The 24,732-nt window shown below is 45.5% G+C and overlaps 1 protein-coding gene across 2 annotated transcripts in view; it reads right to left on the bottom strand.

The window, feature by feature from the left end:
- The window catches only part of LOC119379341 (sushi, von Willebrand factor type A, EGF and pentraxin domain-containing protein 1), a 166,821-nt gene that overhangs the window by 43,120 nt on the left and 98,969 nt on the right, over positions 1-24,732 (bottom strand). For both annotated transcript variants that reach the window (XM_037648621.2, XM_049411937.1), the window contains 15 exons: positions 24,209-24,418; positions 21,632-21,841; positions 21,357-21,566; positions 21,088-21,297; positions 19,857-20,066; positions 19,443-19,652; positions 19,103-19,312; positions 18,833-19,042; positions 18,514-18,723; positions 18,203-18,412; positions 17,818-18,027; positions 17,359-17,568; positions 15,348-15,557; positions 14,383-14,625; positions 9,961-10,179 (listed from right to left, as the gene is read on the bottom strand). In XM_037648621.2, the coding sequence (XP_037504549.1) occupies positions 9,961-10,179; positions 14,383-14,625; positions 15,348-15,557; positions 17,359-17,568; positions 17,818-18,027; positions 18,203-18,412; positions 18,514-18,723; positions 18,833-19,042; positions 19,103-19,312; positions 19,443-19,652; positions 19,857-20,066; positions 21,088-21,297; positions 21,357-21,566; positions 21,632-21,841; positions 24,209-24,418 (3,192 nt within the window). The remainder of the gene's footprint in view (positions 1-9,960; positions 10,180-14,382; positions 14,626-15,347; positions 15,558-17,358; positions 17,569-17,817; positions 18,028-18,202; positions 18,413-18,513; positions 18,724-18,832; positions 19,043-19,102; positions 19,313-19,442; positions 19,653-19,856; positions 20,067-21,087; positions 21,298-21,356; positions 21,567-21,631; positions 21,842-24,208; positions 24,419-24,732) is intronic.

Raw genomic sequence — 24,732 nt, 5'->3', positions numbered from 1 at the left:
TGTCAAAATTGGCAGATGAACATTAATTTTCAAAAGACAGCTGCCATGTGTTTTAGCAGACATAAAAGCCCATCAACGTTTAATTATTCGTTCAACAATCATGTAGTGCGGCGGGTCCCACAATATAAGTAGCTTGGCCTCCTTTTCACCAGAAACTTATCGTGGTCTCACCACATCGACATAACTTGCATCCAGTGCTGGGCAGTATCGAAGATACATGTATCTTCGATACTGGGTGCGTCCAGATAAGATCGAACACGAGGTCCCGGTCACCATTCCCGATTGTGATGAAATTTGCTGTAGGTCTAAGCATTACACCCAGAACAATGGTTTCGCAGTTAGTTTCGCGAAAAAAAAATTTGTTCGCCTGAAAAAAAAATATACAAATTTTGGCCGCAAAAAACGCTTTCCCGCCAATTTCGCGATTTCGGAATTTTGAGCGAACCTAGAGAAAAAACGGTGCACTTCTTCGTCACAACATTTATTCTGCTTAAAGAACAAGTGAAATACTATCTTATGAGTCTATTATTCTGCTTGCTTGTCGAAGCACGTTTGAAGAAAAAAATCACAAACTTGGCAAATCGCACAAAATTTCTCTATTTCAGGAATTTATTGCTGGAAGCAAGTTAAAGTGAGGATAATAAAAATCGGTACATATTAACTTTGATACCTTCGCTCTCTTTTAAAATAATTTGCGTGGTTTTATCGCGCTCCGTTTTACTCGATAATTGGGCTGAAACGTAAGTGATTTACCAAAAACGCCGAACTTTGAAAATGATTTTCTCGAAAAGGCCACTTTTAATTTTTTTTTAAATCCCTCTGCTTGAAGTCAAGGACATCGTCTACCATTGTGCAGAAAAAAACGTTGCATTATTTTGGTTGCTAACAAGTTATAGTGCGTCAAATGTGACCATGCCAGCCTAGCGGCCGCGTCGTTCGTTATGGGCTGAAACTCGGATATAAGATGCTAAAAATACTTGTACGTGATATAATCACAAATCAGCAGCTCCACACCAACAAATGCACAGCCCGGTGTCATGGTTCAGCAAGCTTTGTCTTGGGATCAGCCGCTTGACAAACCCGCAACAGCGGCCACTCGATGCTGCGGGCGCTGACATTACATGAGTGCCGCTTCGACTGCGGATGAGCTCCGCTTGAGCGCCAAAGTACGCTCAGAGGACAAACGAGAGAAGGAATACATCACTGTGAAAGTTAAAGGCCGTTAAGTGCCAACAAATGTCATAATATGCAACGAAAACTCTGCCGGCAATTTCCCAGTGAGCGCCTTCAATACAGCACGGATGTATTTTTTTTCCCTGCTGTAATGCGCGAAGCCGCATAATATCGTGATAAACGCTCGACTTGCGTTGAATATCCTATCTGCGGACGCACAACAATACAGTATTGTAAAAGTGGTTCTTCAATGAAGTAAAGGGCTTGGACACACTTCTTTTCACAGCCGGCTGACACAAGTGTTCTGGCACGAGATGAACAACTGCAGCTTGAGTTGCTCGACCATCGGAAGCAAGTATGACAGCTTTCTTTAGATGTCAATGGCTTTCGTTTGTGTCATATGTTGCTCATAGAATGAATCTAATTATCTTTAGGCCATCCGAAGAGAGAAAGCAACACATGAGCGCACTACTGGAGGCGCTCACTGGGAAATCGCCGGCAGAGTTTTCGTTGCATATTATGACATTTGTTCGCACTTAACGGCCTTTAACTTTCACAGTGATGTATTCCTTCTCTCGTTTGTCCTCTGAGCGTACTTTGGCGCTCAAGCGGAGCTCATCCGCAGTCGAAGCGGCACTCATGTAATGTCAGCGCCCGCAGCATCGAGTGGCCGCTGTTGCGGGTTTGTCGAGCGGCTGATCGCAAGACAAAGCTTGCTGAACCATGACACCGGGCTGTGCATTTGTTGGTGTGGAGCTGCTGATTTGTGATTATATCACGTACAAGTATTTTTAGCATCTTATATCCGAGTTTCAGCCCATAACGAACGACGCGGCCGCTAGGCTGGCATGGTCACATTTGACGCACTATAACTTGTTAGCAACCAAAATAATGCAACGTTTTTTTCTGCACAATGGTAGATGATGTCCTTGACTTCAAGCAGAGGGATTTAAAAAAAAAATTAAAAATGGCCTTTTCGAGAAAATCATTTTCAAAGGTCGGCGTTTTTGGTAAATCACTTACGTTTCAGCCCAATTATCGAGTAAAACGGAGCGCGATAAATCACGCAAATTATTTTAAAAGAGAGCGAAAGTATCAAAGTTAATATGTACCGATTTTTATTATCCTCACTTTAACTTGCTTGCAGCAATAAATTCCTGAAATAGAGAAATTTTGTGCGATTTGCCAAGTTTGTGATTTTTTTCTTCGAAAACGCTTCAACAAGCAAAAGAAATAATAGACTCATAAGATTGTATTTGACTTGTTCTTTAAGGGGAATAAATGTTGTGACGAAGAAGTGCGCCGTTTTTTCCCTAGGTGCGCTCAAAATTCCAAAATCGCGAAATTGGCGGGAAAGCGTCTTTTGCGGCCAAAATTTGTATTTTTTTTTCAGGCGAATAAAATTTTTTTTCGCAAAACTAACTGCGAAACCATTGTTCTGGGTGTAATGCTTAGACCTACAGCAAATTTCATCACAATCGGGAATGGTGACCGGGACCTCGTGTTCGATCTTATCTGGACACACCCTACTATCTTAGATACTCTTTGGGTATCTTGTATCTGTATCGCGATACGTCTCGCAAAATGAGTATCTGTATCTTTATTTCCGATACATTCAATAATGTATCGTGTATCTTAAGATACAAGATACTGCTATAGAAACACCACCGTGCGAAACAATAAACGTCGACCGGAATTCCGGTTCTCAAGCTGATATTGCTGCCACTAAGCCACCTGAATAAAACTAACGACAATAACATTCTTGTATATTTCCGCCAGAGCGTTCCAGCGAGCACAGGCGATGACGTTTAAGCGTCCCTATTGCTGGAGCAGAGTCACGTGATGGCGCTCGCGCCATCGCGCCACGAGCGCCATCACGACAAAAACAAGCGCGCGAACGTCTACGCGCCGCCTACCTTTTTTTTTTCCAGATGTTTTCTTTCTTTTTAGTTGCGTTGATGTCATGACATTTGTTCAAAGACCCTGCACTCTGCGTACTTCAGTGCATGCGGCGTATTTCGCACAAATTCTGATGCCGCTATACTGTCGCTATCGAAGTTTGTTTTGCGTGATGCTTCGTTGCAATCTCTCAAGAATGCAAGAATGGGGCTGCTTTGCGTCTCGCGCCTTTCACACATCAGCGATTTGAAAGATCTTGTGGATGCAAGCTTGACTTACATAGTACGATGAGATTGACTTACATGCAAAGGAGATTCTAACAAGCGTCCCACTATCGGTGCTGACGTTAGATGCAATAGAACAAGCATTTATCTAACAGGAAATATTTTGACTGTACTGTGTCTTTGTTCTTCCTGCTAAATTATTCGAAAAGTTCTTTTAATGATAACTTGATTGTTAGCACAAGTGCTTTCTTTGCTGTGTTCCGTTTGCATCCCATAGATTACCTAATCCTCTGCATAGTTTTTTGCCCATCTGTTTATTGTAATATGTCTTTTATAACCTGCTGCTAAAATACGTTCTCTGCTTTATTCTTATTTTTTAACTGTCTGCGAACGTGATTTTATTTCATATTTCGCGGGCTTTTTCTAAAAGCCCGAAAACATTCACAACGCAGCATGTACGCTGCCAAAAAAAGATTGGGTAGGTCGTTTTGGAATTCGCTGTACGATGTGTCGAAGCGCAGTTGGCCCTAAAGTGAATATTAAAAATGTCGCAATGTCGCATAATTGACCTTATTTAATTAATCAGTTAAGCTTAGTACAAAACATACCATAATGAGTGCCACATGACGGCAAACCAAATACCTTTGGTTTCATTCAGCGACGGTTAACCACTTGTTTCTTTTTTTTAAATATCGCCATCCAGGAGCAGATCCAGGTCCATCGGCCGTTCCAGTTCTCGGTCCCGCAAGCTCAGCGTCAGCATCCAGGAACCGGCAGAGCAAGGCACTGGTCCCACTTGGGCCGATCGAGTCAAGGGACAAACCAAAAAGGTAACGGGGGGCACACCGCCAGAGCATAGCAATGCTAGAGTAGCGCAGCTCGAGAAAGAAAATGCACTGCTGAAAAGAGAGATGCAGCAACTCAGAGCCGAGATCGCTGAACTTAGGAACGCGACAAAACACAATCCGGTACAACCTCCCGCGCCCCTTCAGTACGTAGAGGATGAGGCTCCCATGGAAGTCCCAGTTGAAGAAGCATTTAGCGAACGCCCCGCCAAAAAGCGAGCCATTGTAGATTCAGCGTGTAGCAGCTCAGCTATGAAGGCCAAATCGGAAATCAAAGACGCCATTGAGTCACTCAGCATCACGATTGGAGCAATCAAGGCTACGCTTGATGGCCTCGTGGATGGTTTCAGTTCACTGAGTCTCCGACATGACGAGCTTGAGAAGCATGTATTCTCTATGAGTCAAACCCCAGATCCTACTAAAGGAAACAAGACTAGTTCCGCCTCGGCCGAACAGACAGCGGCTGCATCTCGCGGCATCTTCTACGACCAGCTAGCCTTCAACCATAATCATGGCAGCAAACCACAAGCCGATTAGAATTTGGCAGTGGAACTGTAGGGGATTCCAGCGCAAGAGGAATGTCCTTCACCAGTTCATCCGCTCGCATCAGGAAAAACCGCATGTCATTCTTCTACAAGAAACGCTCACAGACTCGGTCTCACTACCGGGCTACAAGGCGTACACTATTCACGATAAAGAGAAAAGGGGCATCAGCACCCTTGTAACCAATAGAAGCACTTTTATCTCTCACAACATTAACGATCCCGTAAGGAAAGTAGAGTACTCCCTAATAGAAATTATACCCGGTAATCTAAACAAAGACAGCATTTTCGTACTAAATATATACAGTACGCCTTCGGATCTCAGGCAGAGATTCGCAGCGATCATTGCCAGAGCGGCTAGTAAAGCAAGGAATTCCCCTCTAATCATAGCTGGGGACTTCAATGCGCCGCATCGGGCGTGGGGATATCCGCAGAATACCCACAAAGGCATCGACCTATGGCAAAGTGCAGCCAATCATAACCTCACTTTAATCACTGATGCGGCTTTCCCAACTAGAATTGGCAATTCGTGCTCTAGAGACTCTGTGCCGGATCTTACATTTGTCAAAAATGTCGATTCGATGACCTGGTCAAACTTATTGACAGATCTTGGCAGCGATCACCATATCTTAGCCACTAGCATGTTTGTGGAGACGAAAAGACTAAGAAGCTTTACCGTCACAGACTGGGACCTGTTTCGAACACTCCGAGAAAAGCGTGGGCAGTCCCAACACTCACCTCCTGATTTGGACCGATGGTCTGAACAATTAAAAGAGGACGTCAAGGCAGCCACGAAGTCAATCCAGACCGACCTCGAAGTCGACAGGATGGACAGCCGGTTGGCGCATCTTCTGGAGGCTAAAAAGTCGCTCCTCGACCGATGGAAAGGGCAGAGGCTCAATCGGAAGCTTCGAAAAAAGATTGCAGAACTGAACGGGACCATTGAAGAGCATTGTCAGGTACTAGCTAAGCAGCAATGGGACGAACTCTGTAACTCTGTAGATGGTCAGATGAGAGTCGGAGGAAAATGGAACTTGCTCAAACACCTCCTAGATGACACGAATTCTAAGTCTAATCAGAGGCACGCGATAGAAAAGGTCCTTCATGAAGCCAAGCGGTCGGAACCCATGGGCGTCATTGCGGATAAGTTGGCAAACAGATATCTTCCGGTTGGTAGCGTGCGTCCGACGGACTATCCTACGTACAAGGGCGAGCCGAATCCAACACTTGACGAACCATTCAGCACCAGCGAAGTCAGGGCAGTATTACATAGCCTAAATGGTAGGTCTGCCTCTGGTCCGGACGGAATTTCCAACAGGACTCTCAGGAACCTGGATGACGACTCCATCGAGTATCTCACTGAAGAGATAAATCGGGTCTGGAAGCAGGGCTTGGTTCCAGAGACCTGGAAGTCCGCATCGGTGATACTCATTCCGAAGCCGGGAAAACCCCCAGGCCTCGCAAACCTTCGACCCATCTCCCTCACGTCATGCGTGGGGAAGGTTGCAGAGCACGTCATTCACAAACGCATTTCGAACCATGTAGAGAAGAGCAATTTATTTCCATACAACATGGTTGGCTTCCATCCGGCTTTGTCGACGCAGGATGCGATGAAGCTCATCAAGTGTCAAATAATAGACAACCCAACCAGAGACCTCCGGGCTATTCTGGGTTTAGATTTGGAAAAAGCTTTTGACAACGTGTCTCACGCACACATTCTGAATGCCATATCGGACCTCAATTTGGGCGCATCCTTTCACGGTTACATCAGCTCCTTTCTCAAGGGGCGGAAAGCGACACTTAAAATCGGAGACCTAACAACAGAGGCTTTCGAGCTTGGCCCTAGAGGAACACCGCAGGGAGCGGTCGTTTCACCGCTATTGTTTAACATAGCAATGAGAGGTCTCTCGGAAAAGCTATCTGCTATAGACGGTGTTAGTCATACAATCTATGCAGATGACATAACTATATGGTGCACCAAGGGATGTGAAGGAGATGTTGAGGCGAGTCTCCAATCGGCAGTCAATGAGGTTGAATCATACCTGGAAAACACGGGACTAAAATGTTCCCCCAGTAAGTCCGAGTTACTCCTTTATAGACCAATCAGACGAGGTCCCAAGCCCAGGGGATGGAAGCCACTCGCAGATGTCGATATCAGGCTAACCACACGTGATGGAAACCTCATTCCTAGAGTCGAGTCCATACGCATGTTGGGCATGGTTATCGAATCCAATGGATCCAATAGGCTTACGTTAGATAGGATTACAAAGAAAACGGAAATGGTCATCAGACTCATTACTAGGGTGTCTAATAGAAGAGGAGGCCTGAAAGAAGACAATTTACTCCGGATTTTCCATGCCTTCCTCATGAGCCACATCATCTACGTAGCGGCCATGCACACCTGGCACAACTTCGAGAAAAAGAAGCTTAACACCCTCATTCGGAAAAGCATCAAAAGGGTGCTAGGCATTCCTATGACGGCTAGCACAGAACGCCTTTCTCAATTAGGCGTGCACAATACGCTGGATGAAATCATCGAAGCACAAGAATCAGCCCAGCTTGCTCGACTATCCTGCTCTTTGGCAGGGAGAAGAATCTTAGCCATTCTGGGCCTCAATCCAGTGCTGGCAGAGGAGAGAAGCCATCCAATCATCGAGGAGCAAAGCGAAAATATTCTTGTCGCACCGATCCCTCGCAATATGCATCCGCAGCACAATGAGGGAAGGCGTAGAGCAAGAGCGATTGCGATCCTGAAGAAGATCAAGGATGATCCTCAATCGGTCTGCTTCGTAGATGCGGCACAATATGGTCGCTCATCTCACTATGCCGTGGTCGCAATAGATAACACAGGTGAAATAATCTCGTCGGCCTCCCTGACTGGGACCACTTCTTCTAAAGCGGAGCAGGTTGCTATTGCTTTGGCACTCTTGGATGATAAGAGGACGCAAATCTACTCGGATTCTAGATCGGCAGTCAGGGCGTTTGCCTCGGGCTCCATAGCGAAAGAGGCACATGACGTTCTTAAGAACCGGACCATAACTATGCACACAATCATTTGGTTCCCGGCACACCAAGGTAAACTTTGGACTCGCTCACCAACCTCAACGACATCGCCCACTCCCAAGCGCGCGTACTAACTCTCCGCGCGGGAGGAGAAGCCTTGTCACAGAGCAGGGTTCAAGAGTTCCGAGACACTTTATTCACATTTAATGAATTCACGAAGCATTTTTATCTGGAAAGAAGAGTCTTTCCTCCACCACACAAAAAGCTCACGAGACCACAGGCGATGACCCTTAGGATGCTACAAACTAATTCTTATCCCAATCTTGCTTTCATGCACTGTCTATTCCCAAGTGACTTCAGCTCGCAATGCCCTGGCTGCGGGGGAACGTGCGATTTAGAGCACATGCTTTGGCGGTGCCCCTCGTTACGTGGGGATAAGGACCTCACAGAGCATAAATGGAGCTCGGCCCTCAAGAGCTCGGAATATCAGCATCAACTTTGGGCTGTCCAGAGAGCCTGCGATGCGGCGGTTAGGCTAGGTCTAACTGTCCCCACGTGGGAGCGGCCCGCGGTGTCACCCTAAGGGGTGGCACTTCTCCGGATCTTTTAATAAAGTTCTTCGTACCGTACCGTATTGGGTTCTACTTACGTGAAACACCCTGTATACATATTCACTTTGATTGTTTAATACGGAATCTCCTTGCTATTTGACTTAAATATATTTGCTTTCCTTTTTTTAAGGTCACCTTAAAGTATTCTTATCCGCAGGTAAGCAGAGCTAGAAGTGGCAATAGTGTGAATAGCAGTGATAAGCCGCGGCGTTTTGCGCCGCTAGAATACGTCTGAGACGTTTCCTGGCGGCTCAGGTTCTCTCGGACAACAAATGGTAAAAGATTGCACGTTAGTGAATATGTTGCTAACGAACGCTTTACGCCAGCAGATAGGTAAAATATGAAAAATCACTGCAGTTTTATGTCCTCAATTAATTGTGAGCGCCGAGTATGTAGTTCATCGTCTTTACACGACGCGTCACAAACAATATCGCTACCAACGTTGTTGCTGCTGTACACCTGTCGTTGGATGCGGTATTACGAAAACAATACGTTTGCGAACAAGGTGAGACTGCACAGCGGTATTTGCGCCATCGTGCGAAGGCACTTGCAAGTAGATGGTAACCAGCTAGCTAGTCGCCAAGGAGAGCAGCGACACCAATAAACTACAGAAGCATCAAGCAAAAACAACTAACAGCGCAGCAGTTAAAGAGCTGTCATGTTAAGCAGCCAAACAAATCCCAATAAGTCGTTCAGAAATGAAACTAATACGCCATGAAGCAAGAAAGTTTGTATCTGGTGATACAAACAGGTGTTTTGTTAAAATTAAACAAAGCTGGTCGCAGTTAAGAAATTTTCAAGTAAACACATTTCTGCATATGCCTTTGCTGCTTCATTATATAGATATATAACAGCAAATTTGCAAATGTATCGAAGTATCTTAAGATACAATTGGGAAGTATCGTATCGGATACAATTATTCCGCGAGTATCTTGTATCTGTATCTCAAATACTTCTTGCAAGAGTATCTTGTATCGTATCGCGATACAATTTCAAAGTATCTTTGCCCAGCCCTGCTTGCATCAAAGCCCTGAAAAAACTCGGATATCTTAACCGTTCATTACGTTTAGCCCCCAAGGAAACAAAACTGCTAACAAACAAAACTCTCGTAAGGCCAATCCTTGATTACGGCGCCACTGTATGGTACCCCTATAAAATTGGTTACATAAAACGCATCGAATCCATCCAGAAAAAAAGCCAATCGCTTGATTTTCATACGCTATGATTGTAATTTCTCACCGTCATCCCATCTAACGCACCTTGGTTCAATTTCTCTTTCTAAAAGACGAGACATCGAGTCTATTTTCCACTCTTTTTTCAATTCGCCGCAATATTCATGGCACAGCAACTACATAACACCTGCTAAAACAACATCCACCAGAAACAGCCATGCACTCAACGTATCTGTGTTTCATCATCGCACAGACTTCTTCAAATACGCTTCAGAAAGCGCCGTCCTGCGTGTCCATGTACGCTACGCCTTACGTATAAAGCGCACCAGTCTGTCTTGAGTTTTCACCAAAGCAAAAGCTTTGAAAAACTGCGTTAGAAAAACACCTTTCTGCACTTGGGGGATTTAGTTTTATTTTCAGATTGCGTTGCCTACGACTGTCTCGCTCTGGCAGCATAGTATAGAGGATGGACCCAAAAGAAAGGTACATACTCTGGCACAGATTGAAGTCGTCGTTGCTCCAGGAGCCGTTGGGCAAGCACTCCTTGAGGGCCGAGTCGACCTTGCTCTGGGGAATGACGTAGCCGTGTTGCTGGCATATGTACTCGCACACGTCACCCACCGGGTGCAGCTGGCCCTCAGTCACATTGCGGTCGGCAGAGCAGGACACCCGGCTGTACGGGTCGCTTTGCAGCGGAGCGCATCCGGAGGCTGCATTTATCACGAATAATTGCCACGTTCAGGTTACAGACGCAGCGTCGGTTACGGCCTTTCTTTTCAGTTTTATATGAACTTTTATTCTTCCTTAAGCACAGGACGACATGCGACTCGACTTTCATGGCAGTGAAAAAGTATGGAAAACTTCGACTGCATCGCCAGGGGCTTCGTCAGAGAATGCATGTGGCAGCAATGCGTGCTTCTTCAAGATGTATTACATCGCATAGAAGACCCCCGTATGCGCTTATCCACTATCAAGATGTACCATGAAATATATGGACAGACATGCGCCACATTTCTGCTGTAATGTGCATGCATGCATAACAGAGCAGCAATACATATTGAAAACGCAAAAATAAAATAATGATGGTCCACAAACTTGTAACGGCAGTAGATTTGTGACTATAGGCGTATCTACCGGGGGGGGGGGGGCAAGGAGGGCTCTAGCCGCCCCCCCCCCACTGTGACGACAGTCCTCCGTGTGTCATGATCACGCACTGTAGGCTCTCTGCGGTGCGGGCGGCCCATTCCACGCTTGCGCGCCTTGCGCTCGAGCATTGCAGAGGAGGCTGTCGCTCAGCCGCAACATCACAGCAATCTGTCATGATTTTGTTTTGTTCTGCCTGGCCTGAAATTTAAGTAATCGGAGACGCAGATATGGGCGGGAACTAGTAAACGTTTTATGGTCTGATCAAACGCTCTCCTTTCTCAGGAAATCCAGTTTCATTCTTTGACAACGAATAGCATCGCCACCGCTCCATATCCAAGCTGCTGTGAGTTGATGAGTGTGCAGTAGTGTCCAGTACTTTCTTTGTGCCTAGCCAGGACAGCTAAAATAGATTCCCACTTTTGTGTCCGATTAGCCTGCTTCCCTTGGCTTATCATATGGTAGCCTGCAGCGATCGTGGCGGCTTGTAACAAGGCAGTGGACTCGAGCACATTGAGAAGCCCAGCTTTCAAGTTTGCCCCGTTACTTGATCTGCCTCACCAGGGAGATGATCAGCGTCCACGGTTTTCTGGACTAAGAAGGCTGCCCACCAGCGAAGGATTGTGTCTGTTCCTAATAATGTTTATTTCTCTCTCTACCTCTTCGTCAGCAACGATGAGTTCACAGAGAGTTTTACACGCACAAAAACAGCTCAGCATCGTTATACTACAACTGAAAGTATATTATACACATATGAATCCATGTCACCCGCTGCTATAAGCAGCCGCGGCCAATGTGATTGGCGGGCAGCCTTCTTATATAACGCTCAGAAAGAGACACTCTCTGGTTATTCCGAAAAAAGAAAATGAGTTATTGTTCAGCACAGTAATGTGTTGTTTATTGTGCACATTTCATTTTAACGCCGCGAGTTTTCGCAGAGTTGTGACGTCGCGTAACAAGGAGGCGATTTTATGGCACATTGAAAATTTTTGACGAATAGCGAAGAACCAATGACAAACAATACGCCATATTGAAAATAGTTCATTATTGTTATTTTTTACGTAGTAATGAGTGCGTGGTAATTACGCGGCGGATCACTTACGCATTATTTGTTGCGTCGTTTTACGAGCAGGTGCTGTGAGCATGACCCAGAAAATTTCTACTAATCATCAACAGCTAGCAACCTATACGGAAGGAAACAATACGGGGTAGTTTAACGCTATAATTTATCAAAGAAACATTTATCAAAGAAAATTTGAGCTTACGCAGTTTACGTAGGCTATTTACTTGGAGAAACCGGAGGGGAGGAGTAAAGGGACACTTCACCGCTTTTCCGTCCACCCCCCACCCAAGCTTGGAAAAGTAGGAGGGCAAGGAACGACACCTAGTCTATAAATTCCTAGTCATTTACAACCTTATAACCTTGTGGTGTTCACTTTATTGTCTTCGTCTTTTTTGCGCTACTATTACACCATTATGAATCAGTACCAACTAGCTCGCGTTTCCGTTTTGCTTCACCTTATAACTATACACAACCAGCTCAATGTGGTTTCCTTAAGTATTAACCGACTGAACTTGAGCTTTTCCTTTAGAAAGACTTTATATTAGAGGGCTCGAACAGTAAAGAAATTGGCACTCGGCTTGTCCTGAAGACTTCTGCGAAGTACCTTGCTTTGTCAGCCACATGTTTTGTTTAATAAGTGAGAATTTAAGGTACTAGTCATGACAGGTTCTTCATACTCATCGTATTTACAACGCCAAACTGAGACAGTGAAGTTTGCAGATGGAATGCTCCGATGAAGAACAGGTTAAATGTGGCTGCACTTCTTAAACTTCACGGTAATATTTCCAAAATGTTCTTAAACACTGCTGTGTTGTCGCGGTATACGGTGGCCCAGCCTGCACAATCTGTTTGTGAAAATTCTTCCTTGATTTAAAGCAAACAGTTTTGAAAAGCAAGTCATCTGATAAAAAATCACCTAGTTCAAATCATGTTATATATATATATATATATATATATATATATATATATATATATATATATATATATATATATATATATATATAATCTACGGCTCACAACCCCGCTCCCTCCACTCGCGAACGAGTTGGTACGCCACTGTTTGTGACTCAGGGGAGGCAAATTAAAAATGAAAAAAAAAATGCGTACACATGACGAGATCTTCACTTTGCACTAAAAAGACAAACACATGAGAGACAACAGGACAAGCGCTTGTCCTAATTTTAGCGTTAAAATCGAGATGTCAAGCCCTCACCAACTAGCCCAGCAACGAGTTATTAATGCGTACACAGGTTTCACAAAATGCGCAACAATAAATCGTGAGTATCACACGCCTTTGATCGAATTATGACCTCCCCCTATCCTCTGTTTCTGTTACAACAACCTTGTAGACAATCAACATTTCATTTTTGTTTTACCACGTTTGCAATATGTATTGCCGCTATGTTATGCATGCATGTGCATAACAGCAGAAATGTTACGCAACGTCTTTACATATATTTCATGATACGTCTTGATAGTGAATGAGCACATACGGAGGGGGGGGGGGGTATTCCATGCACAGGATCGCCCACATCATACAGGACCACATCATCACAGGATCGACCACAACATATATGCATATATCTACGCACGCGCAAACGTTTCTCAGCCTTGAGGCCCCCAAGAACAGGGATAACTTCTTTTCCTCTTCCTCTTAAAAAACAGCACTAGTTATTAGCTGCCATGGTGTACTGGCCTTCACGGGTTCTCGTTTTCATTTATATATATATAGCACACTTGTGTGATCTTGCACATTTGCGACCCCATGTTCAGCAGGCTGTTTCTTTTAAACAGTTGCAACGATATTTTCAGTTAATGGTAGTAAAATCCTATTACCTCAAATGATTGCCTGCTATAAAATTGGCCTGCTTGGCCTTGTCCACATGTAACGCTTTCGAGCACTTATATTCTCCCAAAAGTAGTATTCATCACAGACGTAGCATTCATTTACACACTTCTCACTTCGCCAGAAATTACTCATTATATCTACCTAAACCTCCCAGTTTCAGACTGTTTATTTCGTGTATTTCGATAGGTAGCACGCATAGTTCGCCCACAGATTATGTATTGTTCGAAATTACTTATATCATTCTTTATTCCTTGCATACGTAATTTCCTGCCGCACTTAGCTGATGCACTTAGCACTTCATCTACACATTCGAGATTAGATAAGACGCGCCAAAACCAGAGTACGAGGCATGTGGTAGTGGAGAAATTTACTTTTCTTGACAGTGCACCTAAATCGAAGTGCACGAGCGTCGTTGCATTTCGACCCCACCTAAACGCGGCCGCCGTGACGCGGAATGGAACGTCCACCTATTCCATAAACTGTCCCTAATTTTAATAGAAGACGTACCTTGTTTAGAGCACGCTGGGTGCCAAGAAAAACACACTACGAAATTAGTATAACGTATAAGAACAATGCAAGTTCAGTAATTATTTACAGCACTTCTAATTAAGCTAGTCACCTGAGTGTTTTACCACAAACTTAGCGTTCCTACCATTATGAACAAATGTGGAGCAATTGCGTGGCACTGTTATTGTAAAGAGTTAAGGAAACACTGGGTTTAACGTCACCTCAACTCCCTTAACACCTTACGAAGCATCCGAGCTCCAAAAATTCAACGACAGCGCCAACACTTGTTCGGTCTGTAGCGCCTCTATTTATCGAGCTGCATTATCAATGCAGCTAACAGAATAGACTTACCAAGTGCTGTAACGTTGTACGTGCAAGAGGACGTTGACTGAAGCTCCGAGTCGACACCGTCGCAAACGATGATGTGCGTACCGTACGTTGTCACTTGTGTGGCGGTACAGTTAACAACAGCGTTGGTGCCGTTGAACGCTTCGAACGTTGGGGCTTCGACAACGACTGGAAACGACACATTACGTCCGTCCACGACCACCACTTCGTCCTTGCAGCCCTGGGAGAGCTGGGGATCTCGAAGCTCTGTGCGACAAATATGGCCGCGTAAGCCCATTTTCGCATGCACGGACACGCAAACAACAAAACGCCACACGAACGTCTTTTCCACAGGACGTGATGCGCAACTATGACCCGTCTCTTTAGGAATTGCTCTCTACGAAAAACAATGACCCTCTTATCTAACACTTAACAAGTTAATGACATGAACGAAGGAATCAAGTGGCTACATCAGTTATATTAAACCATTAGCTGAGGAGAAATAAAAAACTGCTTTGAGAGCGCATCTTCAGTCTTTGGCACGAAATGAAGGTCGTGCACATTATTTTTATTTTGCACTGTGTTAGACGCCGAAATAATCCTTATCCCTACCGTATGCTCTGCCAACGCACCAATTACAAAAGTACATGGCCATTCAATTTCAGAATCACCGTATATATGTGATCATAGCCGCTACGCCTTTCACGAACATTCTCGTAACACGTCCATATGTACTTGGACTGTACCAAGCTAAAACACATTGATTTATATTTGCGTATCGCTTCCCTTACACAGGTCCAAAGTAAGGCGTTTGTAACCGAGTAACCAGATGCTTCTGCGTTAAAATTTAGATTTTTTTCTGACCTATAGTCGTCGTATTGTATCGCATAATAGTGCGTTCGGCTGGACGAAAAGGTATTATGACAGATATACACATAGCAATTACATGCATGAAAGCACTTATTGTTGGCTATGATAAGAGTACTTACTGACACACTGCAGGTCGCCAGTCTCATTCCACTTTCCATCATCAAGGCAAATAAATTCGTTCAGCATGATTTGGCTTTGTGGGATGACGAATCCATTATCACAGATATGCAGGCAGGTTGTCCCGGATGGGTAGTTGCCAACTACGTTGGCAGTTTGAGAGCAGTGAAGGACGGAGTTATGCACAACGCGCGGGCTCTCACAACCAGTTTCTGGAAGAAACAGAAAGAAGCTTTAATAAAACGAATACATGAGAAGGGCAATGTAAATAATGCTAGTGTGTAGTAACTTCGCGCCGCTCATGCCGAAGTCGGGTAGTACGTTTTCACAAAGATTTTGGCTAAGTGGACCATACGACAAAGACTCAACTTACAGTTTCAATCAGCCTTGTTCATAATAATGGTCATGTCGTTGCCCCGACATATCAATTAACGACAATATCAGAAAATATATTCTTTTTTTACTCCGGCAATTTGGGTTACATGCCGACTACAGCAAAAAATTTCTAGCAATGGATGTGGATACGCGCAGTTGGTGAATCACTACTACGTATAAACAAAATATTCGCCGTACTGTACATCCTCTTTCGTGTAGAAATCAAATGCAAACATATACTGCGTCAACGGGGCTATACCAGACACTAACGGCCTGCCACTTCATATCAAATTATGCGCCCCTTTGTTGGGTGCTCTGTCGTGTTTTAATGCCACATAATCAACTAAAAACGATGCTGAATATCAAAGTTCTTAGTACCAATCCTTCGATTTTTAGTTATGCAACTGCTAAGTACCGAACGACAAAAACAAGAAAAATGTGTTGAAAGAAAGTGAAATAGGCTGTCTAAACCCTCATTCCTCCTAGGAGTGTCATGAGCTTCGGCCAGGAACTGAGCAATTGACATCGGGCCAACCTCATCATCCAGCTGATCTACCTGCTTAGCGTTGTTGACTGTGCCTACAAGTGACACCTCCAAGAAGCCCGAGAGGCAGCTCGTGACATGCCGCCTTTCGATGAGCAGTTTCCGCCATTTGAATAAAATTTAGGATCATTATGAACGAAACTTGCGAACGAAAATATAACTGTGAAACGATTGAACAGGGAAGTGGCAAACAGGACACCAGAGTTGGCATCTTTACTTGTTTGTATTGCCCGTCCCGCCCTCGTCATTTCCTTCCCGATTGCTCTATGTAATGAAAGATGCTGTTCCCTCTACTTCGCAACTTATTTCATTATATATTTACACTTGGATAATGCAGTGCAAAATGATTACCAGATTTGTTACCATCTGAGTATACACGAAATGACTTAATTTCCTTAACCATCCCTAAGCGCCACTTGTGTTCAGCTCGAGGCCGCACGAGGAATTATTTGTAACGGAGTCAGGAGCCCTAAATGTGGCGTCCCAGCTTTCACTCACAGTGGAAGCACAGTGGAACCATGCTACGGATGCCGTCACCGTTCTGGCAACTTGCTAGCTTACGTGCACTGCTGTACGGCATCACCCAGTTAGCGCTGACACTACCATCGCGACGGTGAAGGGAACCATACGACTTCAATCTCGGAGTGAGAAAGCTGTAGCAATTTAACCATAGTGGCAGAAGATCACAACTGCATAGGCAAGGGGGGGGAGGAGCGGTTCTAATTTTCCCGAAGTGTTTCATACACGCACGAAAATACCTAAATCATGGTTGAACTCCCCCCCTCCCCGCAAAAATTCCTGGCTACGCTCCTGCAGATGACCCATTCAGCTTGAATTAAAAAAAAAAAACTCTTCTTTGGTCTGTTCCCCTGAAAGGCAAATTCATTTTAAAAGTTTGCCTAAACTATTATTTTTGGCCCTGGCGCCATCTGTGCACGTCTGGAGCAATGACCGTTATGGGTGTTTCGGTGCCCATATAGATCCAGTAAATGATAATTCGCGTGACACGATGCAAGAAGTAGTAGCAATATGCACAGCTTACTGGCGATGTTCACAAATTGCGTACTTTTCCCTATCACGCAAAACATGCTTACTTAGGCATAGCAACTCCTCCTTCTGACTCCAAGAACCGTCTTCAGAACAAACGAATTGGTTGTGCTGCTGTAGGTCCTGGGATATGGCGAATCCTTCATTGCACACGTATGAACACACCGTACCAAATGGCCGCTTTCCTAAAACATTGAAATCGGAGGAGCAGTTGATAGCCGAGTGCGGCACTTTTCCTGGTTCTTCGCAACCGGTTTCTGAAAGAAGGAAAAGGCAGCCGTGTTTGTCACGGCAGAAACTGATATGTCCTGGAATAAATTAGAATTATTGCGGGACTGATTGCATTAATGCGAAAAAAAATGAGAAGTGTGGCTTCATGTAAGTGAAGTCATCCGCTAGCGGAAAATGTAAAACGTATATTTCAGACCATCAAATCTTGACTGACAGTCGGCTTCCTTGCGGTTATTTTTAGGCATATTGGAAGTAACATACTTTTTTACGCTTACCACGACAGTGAAGACCCTCGGTTTGATTCCAGGTACCGTCATCGAGGCAAATAAATAAATTAAGATGAGTTTCATGGTGAGCAACTGCGTATCCTTCGTCGCAGACATGTGAGCACTCAGTCCCCACAGGCCACCGTCCGACTGTATTAACGCTTCCTGAACAGTTCACCATAGAGAACTGGACAGCAGAAGGATCCTCGCAGCCAGTTTCTGGTGAAGAGAAATATCAAAACACGTAGAAGCGTCTTAAACTTGGGCGTAAGATGCGATACGTTTTTAAAACACGTTGAAACACAGCCATCCAATTAACTAAACGAAATTATGACGTCGTATTTTTCGTATTTATAATAAAGGACAGCTGCTAGCCTCTAGCACAAATACGTACTTTGACAGCGTAGTTCTTCAGTATGGTTCCATGTGCCATCGTCGTGACACACAATGCGGTTGAAAGGAAGTTGGCTCTTCGCGAGGTCATATCCTTCTATGCAATCATATGAGCACATCGTGCCTGCTGGCCATCTCCCTAAACTGTTGGCCTCCGACGTGCAGTTGAGTACGGAGTCTTCCACTTGCGTCGGACTTTTACAGCCCGCTTCTGTTGGAAGGAGAAAGGTAACACGCAATGCTCTTAATAAAAAAGGATGCGATTTTGATGCAAGGCTATTTAAATGGAAACTACTAGTAAAGTGAACTCGCCTTCACAGAGCAACTGATCGGTCATGCTCCACGTGCCGTCTTCGCGACAGACAAAAGAGTTAAGCCCATCTTGCATTTTCGGAAGAGCATATCCTTCGTTGCAAACATATCGACACAGCGTGCCCATAGCCCACTTTCCGTCTTCACTGGTGCCATTAGAACACTCCAAAACAGCATTGGCTATGTTCTCTGGGTTATCACAAGTCACTCCTGCAACGTCAGGCTCCTTGTTAAAACGCACCGGCACAGAGGTTGGTGCCAGAAGGAAAAGTATGATACCGAATGCTTTTAGTATTCACAGGTTCGCCTGTGTACTCACTGTGACATTGTAAATGCGTATCGTGGTCCCACGTGCCGTCCCCTTGACAAACAAATTCGCTAAAGGACAGCTGGTTCGATGGAAGTGTAAATCCCTTGAAGCACGCAACTTTGCAAACTGTACCAGCAGGTCGATTGCCGAGGCTGTTGGCTTCGTTCGAACACTCAAGCGAAGAGTAGGGTGCCAGATCCAGATTCGCACATCCGCTCTCTAAAACGAAATGCACATACAATCACACACTTTTTGGGCGAATCTTTCACAATCACTCACTCAGGCATTCTAGCTGAGCTGTCTGGTTCCACATGCCGTCCTCTTGGCAAACAAACCGGCTAGCAGATTGAAGGCCTAAAGGAAGCGTAAATCCTTCATTGCAGCGTACTTCACAAAGCGTGCCGGATGGTCGATTGCCTAGATGGTTGGCGTCGTTGGAGCACTCCAGTGAAGAGTTGGGCACCGGATCCGGATGAGCGCATCCAGTCTCTAAAATAAAGACGCTTATTCGCTCTCTCTCTCCACTCTCTAAAAAGCAATGCAAATTATATGCAACGAATACATAACTAAGATGCAACACAATCCATGGGGCATCAAGATATATATTTCGGGTACTCACCGCGGCATTCCAACTGCCCTGATTGGTTCCACGTTCCAGTTTCCAGACAAACAAATGAGCTAAAGGACTGCAGACTCAGCGGAAGTGCAAGCCCATCGGCACATACTACATTGCACGTTGTGCCTGAGGGCCATTTTCCGAGGTCTTCGCCATCTTTCGAACATTCCAGAGAGGCGCCGGGCACTGGATCTGGGCTTGAGCATCCGCTGTCTAAAATACGATACGTAACAATAAAAATCGGCACAGCAGCAGTGAACAAGCCAAACTGGACAATCATTTGACATTTTGAAACTACTCATTATGTGCGTGCCTTGCTCACAATGTAGTGGGAAAGAGCAGTCCTTCACTTTAAGCAGGCTAGATACAGCGTAGCAGTAGCCAAACATGCGGCAGTGTAGTCACCGTTATACTCACTGCGACATTCTAGCTGTGCAGTTTGATTCCATGTGCCATCTTCCTGACACACAAAATGGTTAAGAGACTGTTGGCTGAATGGAAGTGCAAGTCCATCGGCGCATACTACTTGGCAGGTCGTGCCTGTAGGCCGCTTGCCGAAACGGTCAACGTCCGCAGAGCAGTTCAGCGAAGAGTCTGGCACTGGATTCAGACTCGGACATCCGTTATCTAAGGCATAAATGTAGAAATGATAAAATACGGTGGTCATGAGAATAAGTGACACAGAAGAAATGTTTATTCACTGAGAACCTGGCTAACAGCACTCGTCAGTTTAAAGGGACTGACAACTGATTTTTCTCGACCCAGTTTTTTACGGCGCAATGAAAAGCTCCCCCTCAGTAGTCAGTAGTAGTTAAACCTGCAGCGGTTGATTCCAATATTTTGTAAGAAGAATTTTTCGATTTGAGAAGCCACTGAAAAAGTACGAGCGGCTCCTCCAGCAACACTGAGAATTGATAGCAATTCCGGTAGCCCTCCTCGCAAACTGCTCATTAGGCTCAACTTTCTACTTTCACAAAAATGAGTGGAACCTTGGTTAACCGCCTTATTTTTGCTATTTCCAATCGTTCTGTAGTATAAAAAGCCGGTAGAATAAGTTTTTCGAACGCTCGTTGTCACGTGAAATCCCTTTACCGCCTCGCGGGCCTGGGTCTCGTGGTACTTCTCCAACTTCTCTACAGGTGCCGCTAGTCCCACCTCAGCTGATCTTCATGCTGCCCGTGGCCTCCGCGATTATCGCGGAGGCCACGTGCTGCCGTTCATGAGCATCGGATCATACGTCAACGAAGGCGGCGCCACTGTTCTGCTCACGTACAAACGAAGGTGTATCGGTACACTTTAAATTAGAAATGATTATAATAGAAAAAAGTGTGCTGTATTTCAACACTCATACGGAGACCACTAACCGCGTGCACCAGTAAAAAGTCACGTAACCGCCATCATATGCACCTTCGCTTTTTTGCCGCGTGAGGCACCAAAGTGACTTCAATAAAAAAATAAAAATATAAATCCGCGTCTGATAAGAAAAACAGGGCTCGTTTTAGCCATTACGATATACAATCTTTCGATTAGTGGGGTTATCTAAATTCGACTTCTGAGTGCTTGTCTTTCCCTTTAAACAGGCATGATTTGGCGCACTGATCACGAGTTGCAACCACATTTGCAGCAGAAGATGTACTGCTGTACTCACTGCGGCATTCGAGCTGAGCCGTCTGGTTCCACGTGCCGTCTTCGTGGCACACAAATTGATTAAGGGATTGCAAGCTTGATGGAAGCGCAAGTCCGTCGGCGCACACGACCTTGCAGATTGTGCCTGTAGGGAACTTGCCGAAGTGGTCCGCGTCCGTAGAACATTCCAGCGAAGAGTCAGTCACTGGGTTCGGACTTGTACAACCGACACCTAAGATGCAATGTACTTATGTAAAATAATGGGGAAACAGCAAGGTGACATTTACTTACTGCCGCATTCAAGCGTTGTAGTCTGGTTCCATGTACCGTCCTCTTGGCAAACAAACTGGTTAAGATCCTGCATGTCAGATGGAAGACCAAGGCCCTCGTTGCACACAATTTTACACAGCGTGCCTGTCGGGTGGCGGCCAAGGTGGTTCGCGTTGTTTGAGCATTCCAGCGAAGAGTCAAGTACCGGATCTGGACCTGGGCATCCACTCTCTAAAATAACAAGCGCGCCTGATTAGAAAAGTACTTGTTGCTAGAAACGTACCTTAATGACTTACCGTTACATTCAAGCTGTGCTGTTTGGTTCCATGTTCCGTCCTCTTGACAAACGATCTCGTTGAGGGACTGTTGATTTCGTGGAACTGAAAAGCCTTCTTCACACGTGACCTTGCAAGTCGTTCCTGTAGGCCAGTTTCCGACATGATTGGCATGGGCTGAACAGTTGAGCAAAGATTTGGGCAGAATGGCAGGGCTGACACATCCGCTCTCTGAAAAGAAAAATATTTCAGAAGTCTTAAAGTGAAGTTGATGATATAAGCAACACGCAGAGACGTTGCACATTCATCGTGCACTTTAACACAATTTGACAAGTTTGTACTTCCGCTATAAACTTGCTTCAAATCATATCCTCACACGCTGTTTGTTAATCACGTCTCAAGAAATGACTAAGGTTACCTGGGCACTGTTTGTTGCTACAATCTATGAAAAAATGATGCTTCCATATTCATGTTTGATTTTCTTTGTCGTCTACGCATGGACTGAAAAAAGAATGTCTCAGTTCTGATTGGGCGTACAGAACAGCCTCTCTAACACAAGCACGCATGCGCGCTCACACAAACAAAACAAACACAGGGACTTGAGCTCTTCTAAAAGCTTCTGGGAGAGACCAGGTATTAATCTTAATCGCATGGATTTATGAAAAGAAACGACGCGAAAGGTTTTTTTTTCTTTTTGTTCGCACAGAGAGAGCGGTAATTGAAGAGCAGTAACATTAACCAAAAGCACGTCCTGTTGGGCTCTTGGGAAGGTGCTACGGGTGCGAGAAATGCACATGCCCCGGTGTACGTAAGAGCACCGAGTACAGCAACACTCGCGCTTCCGCGCTTCCATCCCCGAAAGGGTGAAGCTACGCTTCTAAGGTCCTGGCTTACTTAGAACGAACCTGGGTCGCAAATTCGGCACAACGGATTTCACAGCAGAAGAAGAGGAAGAAAAAGGAGCCGAAAAGCGAAGCAGGGCGCCTTCTTTCGTCCCGGCAGACTTGATGCCTTTAGGTAGCATGCGAGGGTTTATTGGTCAGCTGACACCTCGTGCAAAGAACACAACCTACGTGACGCGCTCTGGCAAAAATAGTTTCACACTCGCTGCCTTGGCTACAAGTGCCGCTGGCTAACAGTCCCAGGGTTTACATGCAAAGAAATACCAAACGAAGTGGACGGGGATGCGCCCGCCATCGTAGGTCAATTGGTAGAGCATCGGACGCGTAATTCCAAGGTTTTGGGTTTGGGCCCCACCAGTGGAAAGGGCGTTTTTTCGTCCGCTTTAATTCATTTAAATATAGGTCATAATGTCCCCTATGATTTCCTTTGACTAACTGTCTGTTGGATTCGTTTGGCTCTGTCTAACAAAGAAACAATCCCCTCGAACAATTCCCCTTCTCGTGCACTTAAGGGTCACTCGATCGATCTACCAAACGACAATGATAAAAAGAAGGCGCGCAAGAAAAAGCCACGATTTGCTCAACGCAGACCTCTGCGCTTGTCTTGTCTGAATTTCTCGTGAATGTGTAGTTTCACAAGCTCGTCTCGGTGTTTCATGCTTTCAAGGCTGCTGTAGCACTGCGCGACATAATATTGTTGTGTACCAAGCTTGCGGCATGACGATTTCAATGTTCCACGCTCGACTCAGTGGAAACGCCATCACCACAATAGCACGCGCTCCGCCGCAAGCGCGCACGCGGTAGCGCGCTGTCGCTCCGACGCGCTAACCGACGGCCTTTGACGTTGGAATCTGCTCACCAGGAGAGCACCCGGTGCAGGCGTCGCACGCCAAGATATGTTTTATTTTTGTTGCGATATGGACACTCGACGGGTTTTGGCCGTCGGCATCACCGTTATGTTCTGTATAAAGTTCAAATCGACAACATCCCCCACGCATCGTATCTTTTACCCGCGGGTAAAAGCGCGTGAGCGAGGGCGACGAATGCGGCTGACGCAGAGATGAAACGAGCCCACCGATCTCTGTTGCACGGAGGGCGCACGCGATAACATCACCCCGCATGCGAGGCCTGCCGTCGATTGCTGATCAAGCAGAGAGGAAACGCCCCGCCCGTCTTGAAGGAGCATAAAGGAACGCCCGGGCGGGGGGAGAGGTGTCCCTCGAGCAGCAACTGTGAACTTTGATTTTAAGGGCGCGGTTGTGATCGCTGGCGCGTGCGCTATCTCGGCAGGCATCAGCGGGCGGCTCGTGTACCCTAAGTGCTGTGCTCTCCACTCGAAGAGACTGTGCGGAAAGAGCATCTCTCCCAGGAGCGGCCGTATTCGCTTACAGCAGCGTTTTGTAGAGTTACGCGAGATCGGATCCAAAAGAGTTAGCTGCCAGCCTCACTTCGTATAATATTACAATTTGTTGCTATCGCATTCATTGCTTCGCCCTTGAGATGAAACTGCTTTTTTAAAGTATTTTCTGCTTTCAGCAGAACAGTCACAATTAGGCTGATAAACAATGATAAATGACGTTGACGTTTATAGTCAATGAAATTCTAAGCATTAACAACAACAAGAAAAAAAAGGCTATTCACCTGTTCACGCAGAACGGTTCTGTTTTGATGGTGGAATACAAAAGCGCAGACTCACTGACACACTGTGGTTGATCTTGGTGGTCCCACTGTCCGTTGGCGAGACAAGTGACTTGAGCCAATGGTACTTGACTTGGCGAGACCTCGTAGCCCTTGTCGCAGACGTGCCTGCAGATGGTGCCAACGGGTCGCATGCCCAGTGCATTGACATCGGCCGAACATTCAAGTGCAGCGTTCAGCACGGGCAGTAGGCTTTCGCATCCGCTCTCTGCAACGGCAGCGTAAACGCTCATATATACGCAGGGAACTGTTACTGTTACATGTGCAACGTTTTGTGCAAAGAGGGAAATAAAAGAAACACAGGAGAGGTGAAAAAAAGAAACGCCAGGCGTGCGCGGAACACGCAGCACCGTCACAGCGAAAGCTGGAAGAGCGGTCTTTCTAGAGCCCGTTGCCAACTCTTTTTGGGGCAACTAATACAAGTTACACTTGCAGGGTATCCACTACGCCATAAATCATAATTTTTGTGAAGTAGGGAACCAATCACTATGCCATTATTCGTCATTCTGCGCGGAGAAGCGA

This window comes from Rhipicephalus sanguineus, chromosome 1 (genome assembly GCF_013339695.2).
Source record: "Rhipicephalus sanguineus isolate Rsan-2018 chromosome 1, BIME_Rsan_1.4, whole genome shotgun sequence".
NCBI lineage: Eukaryota > Metazoa > Arthropoda > Arachnida > Ixodida > Ixodidae > Rhipicephalus > Rhipicephalus sanguineus.
The sequence above is the reverse complement of the archived record's forward strand: the minus strand, read 5'-3'. Positions and strand labels throughout refer to the sequence as shown.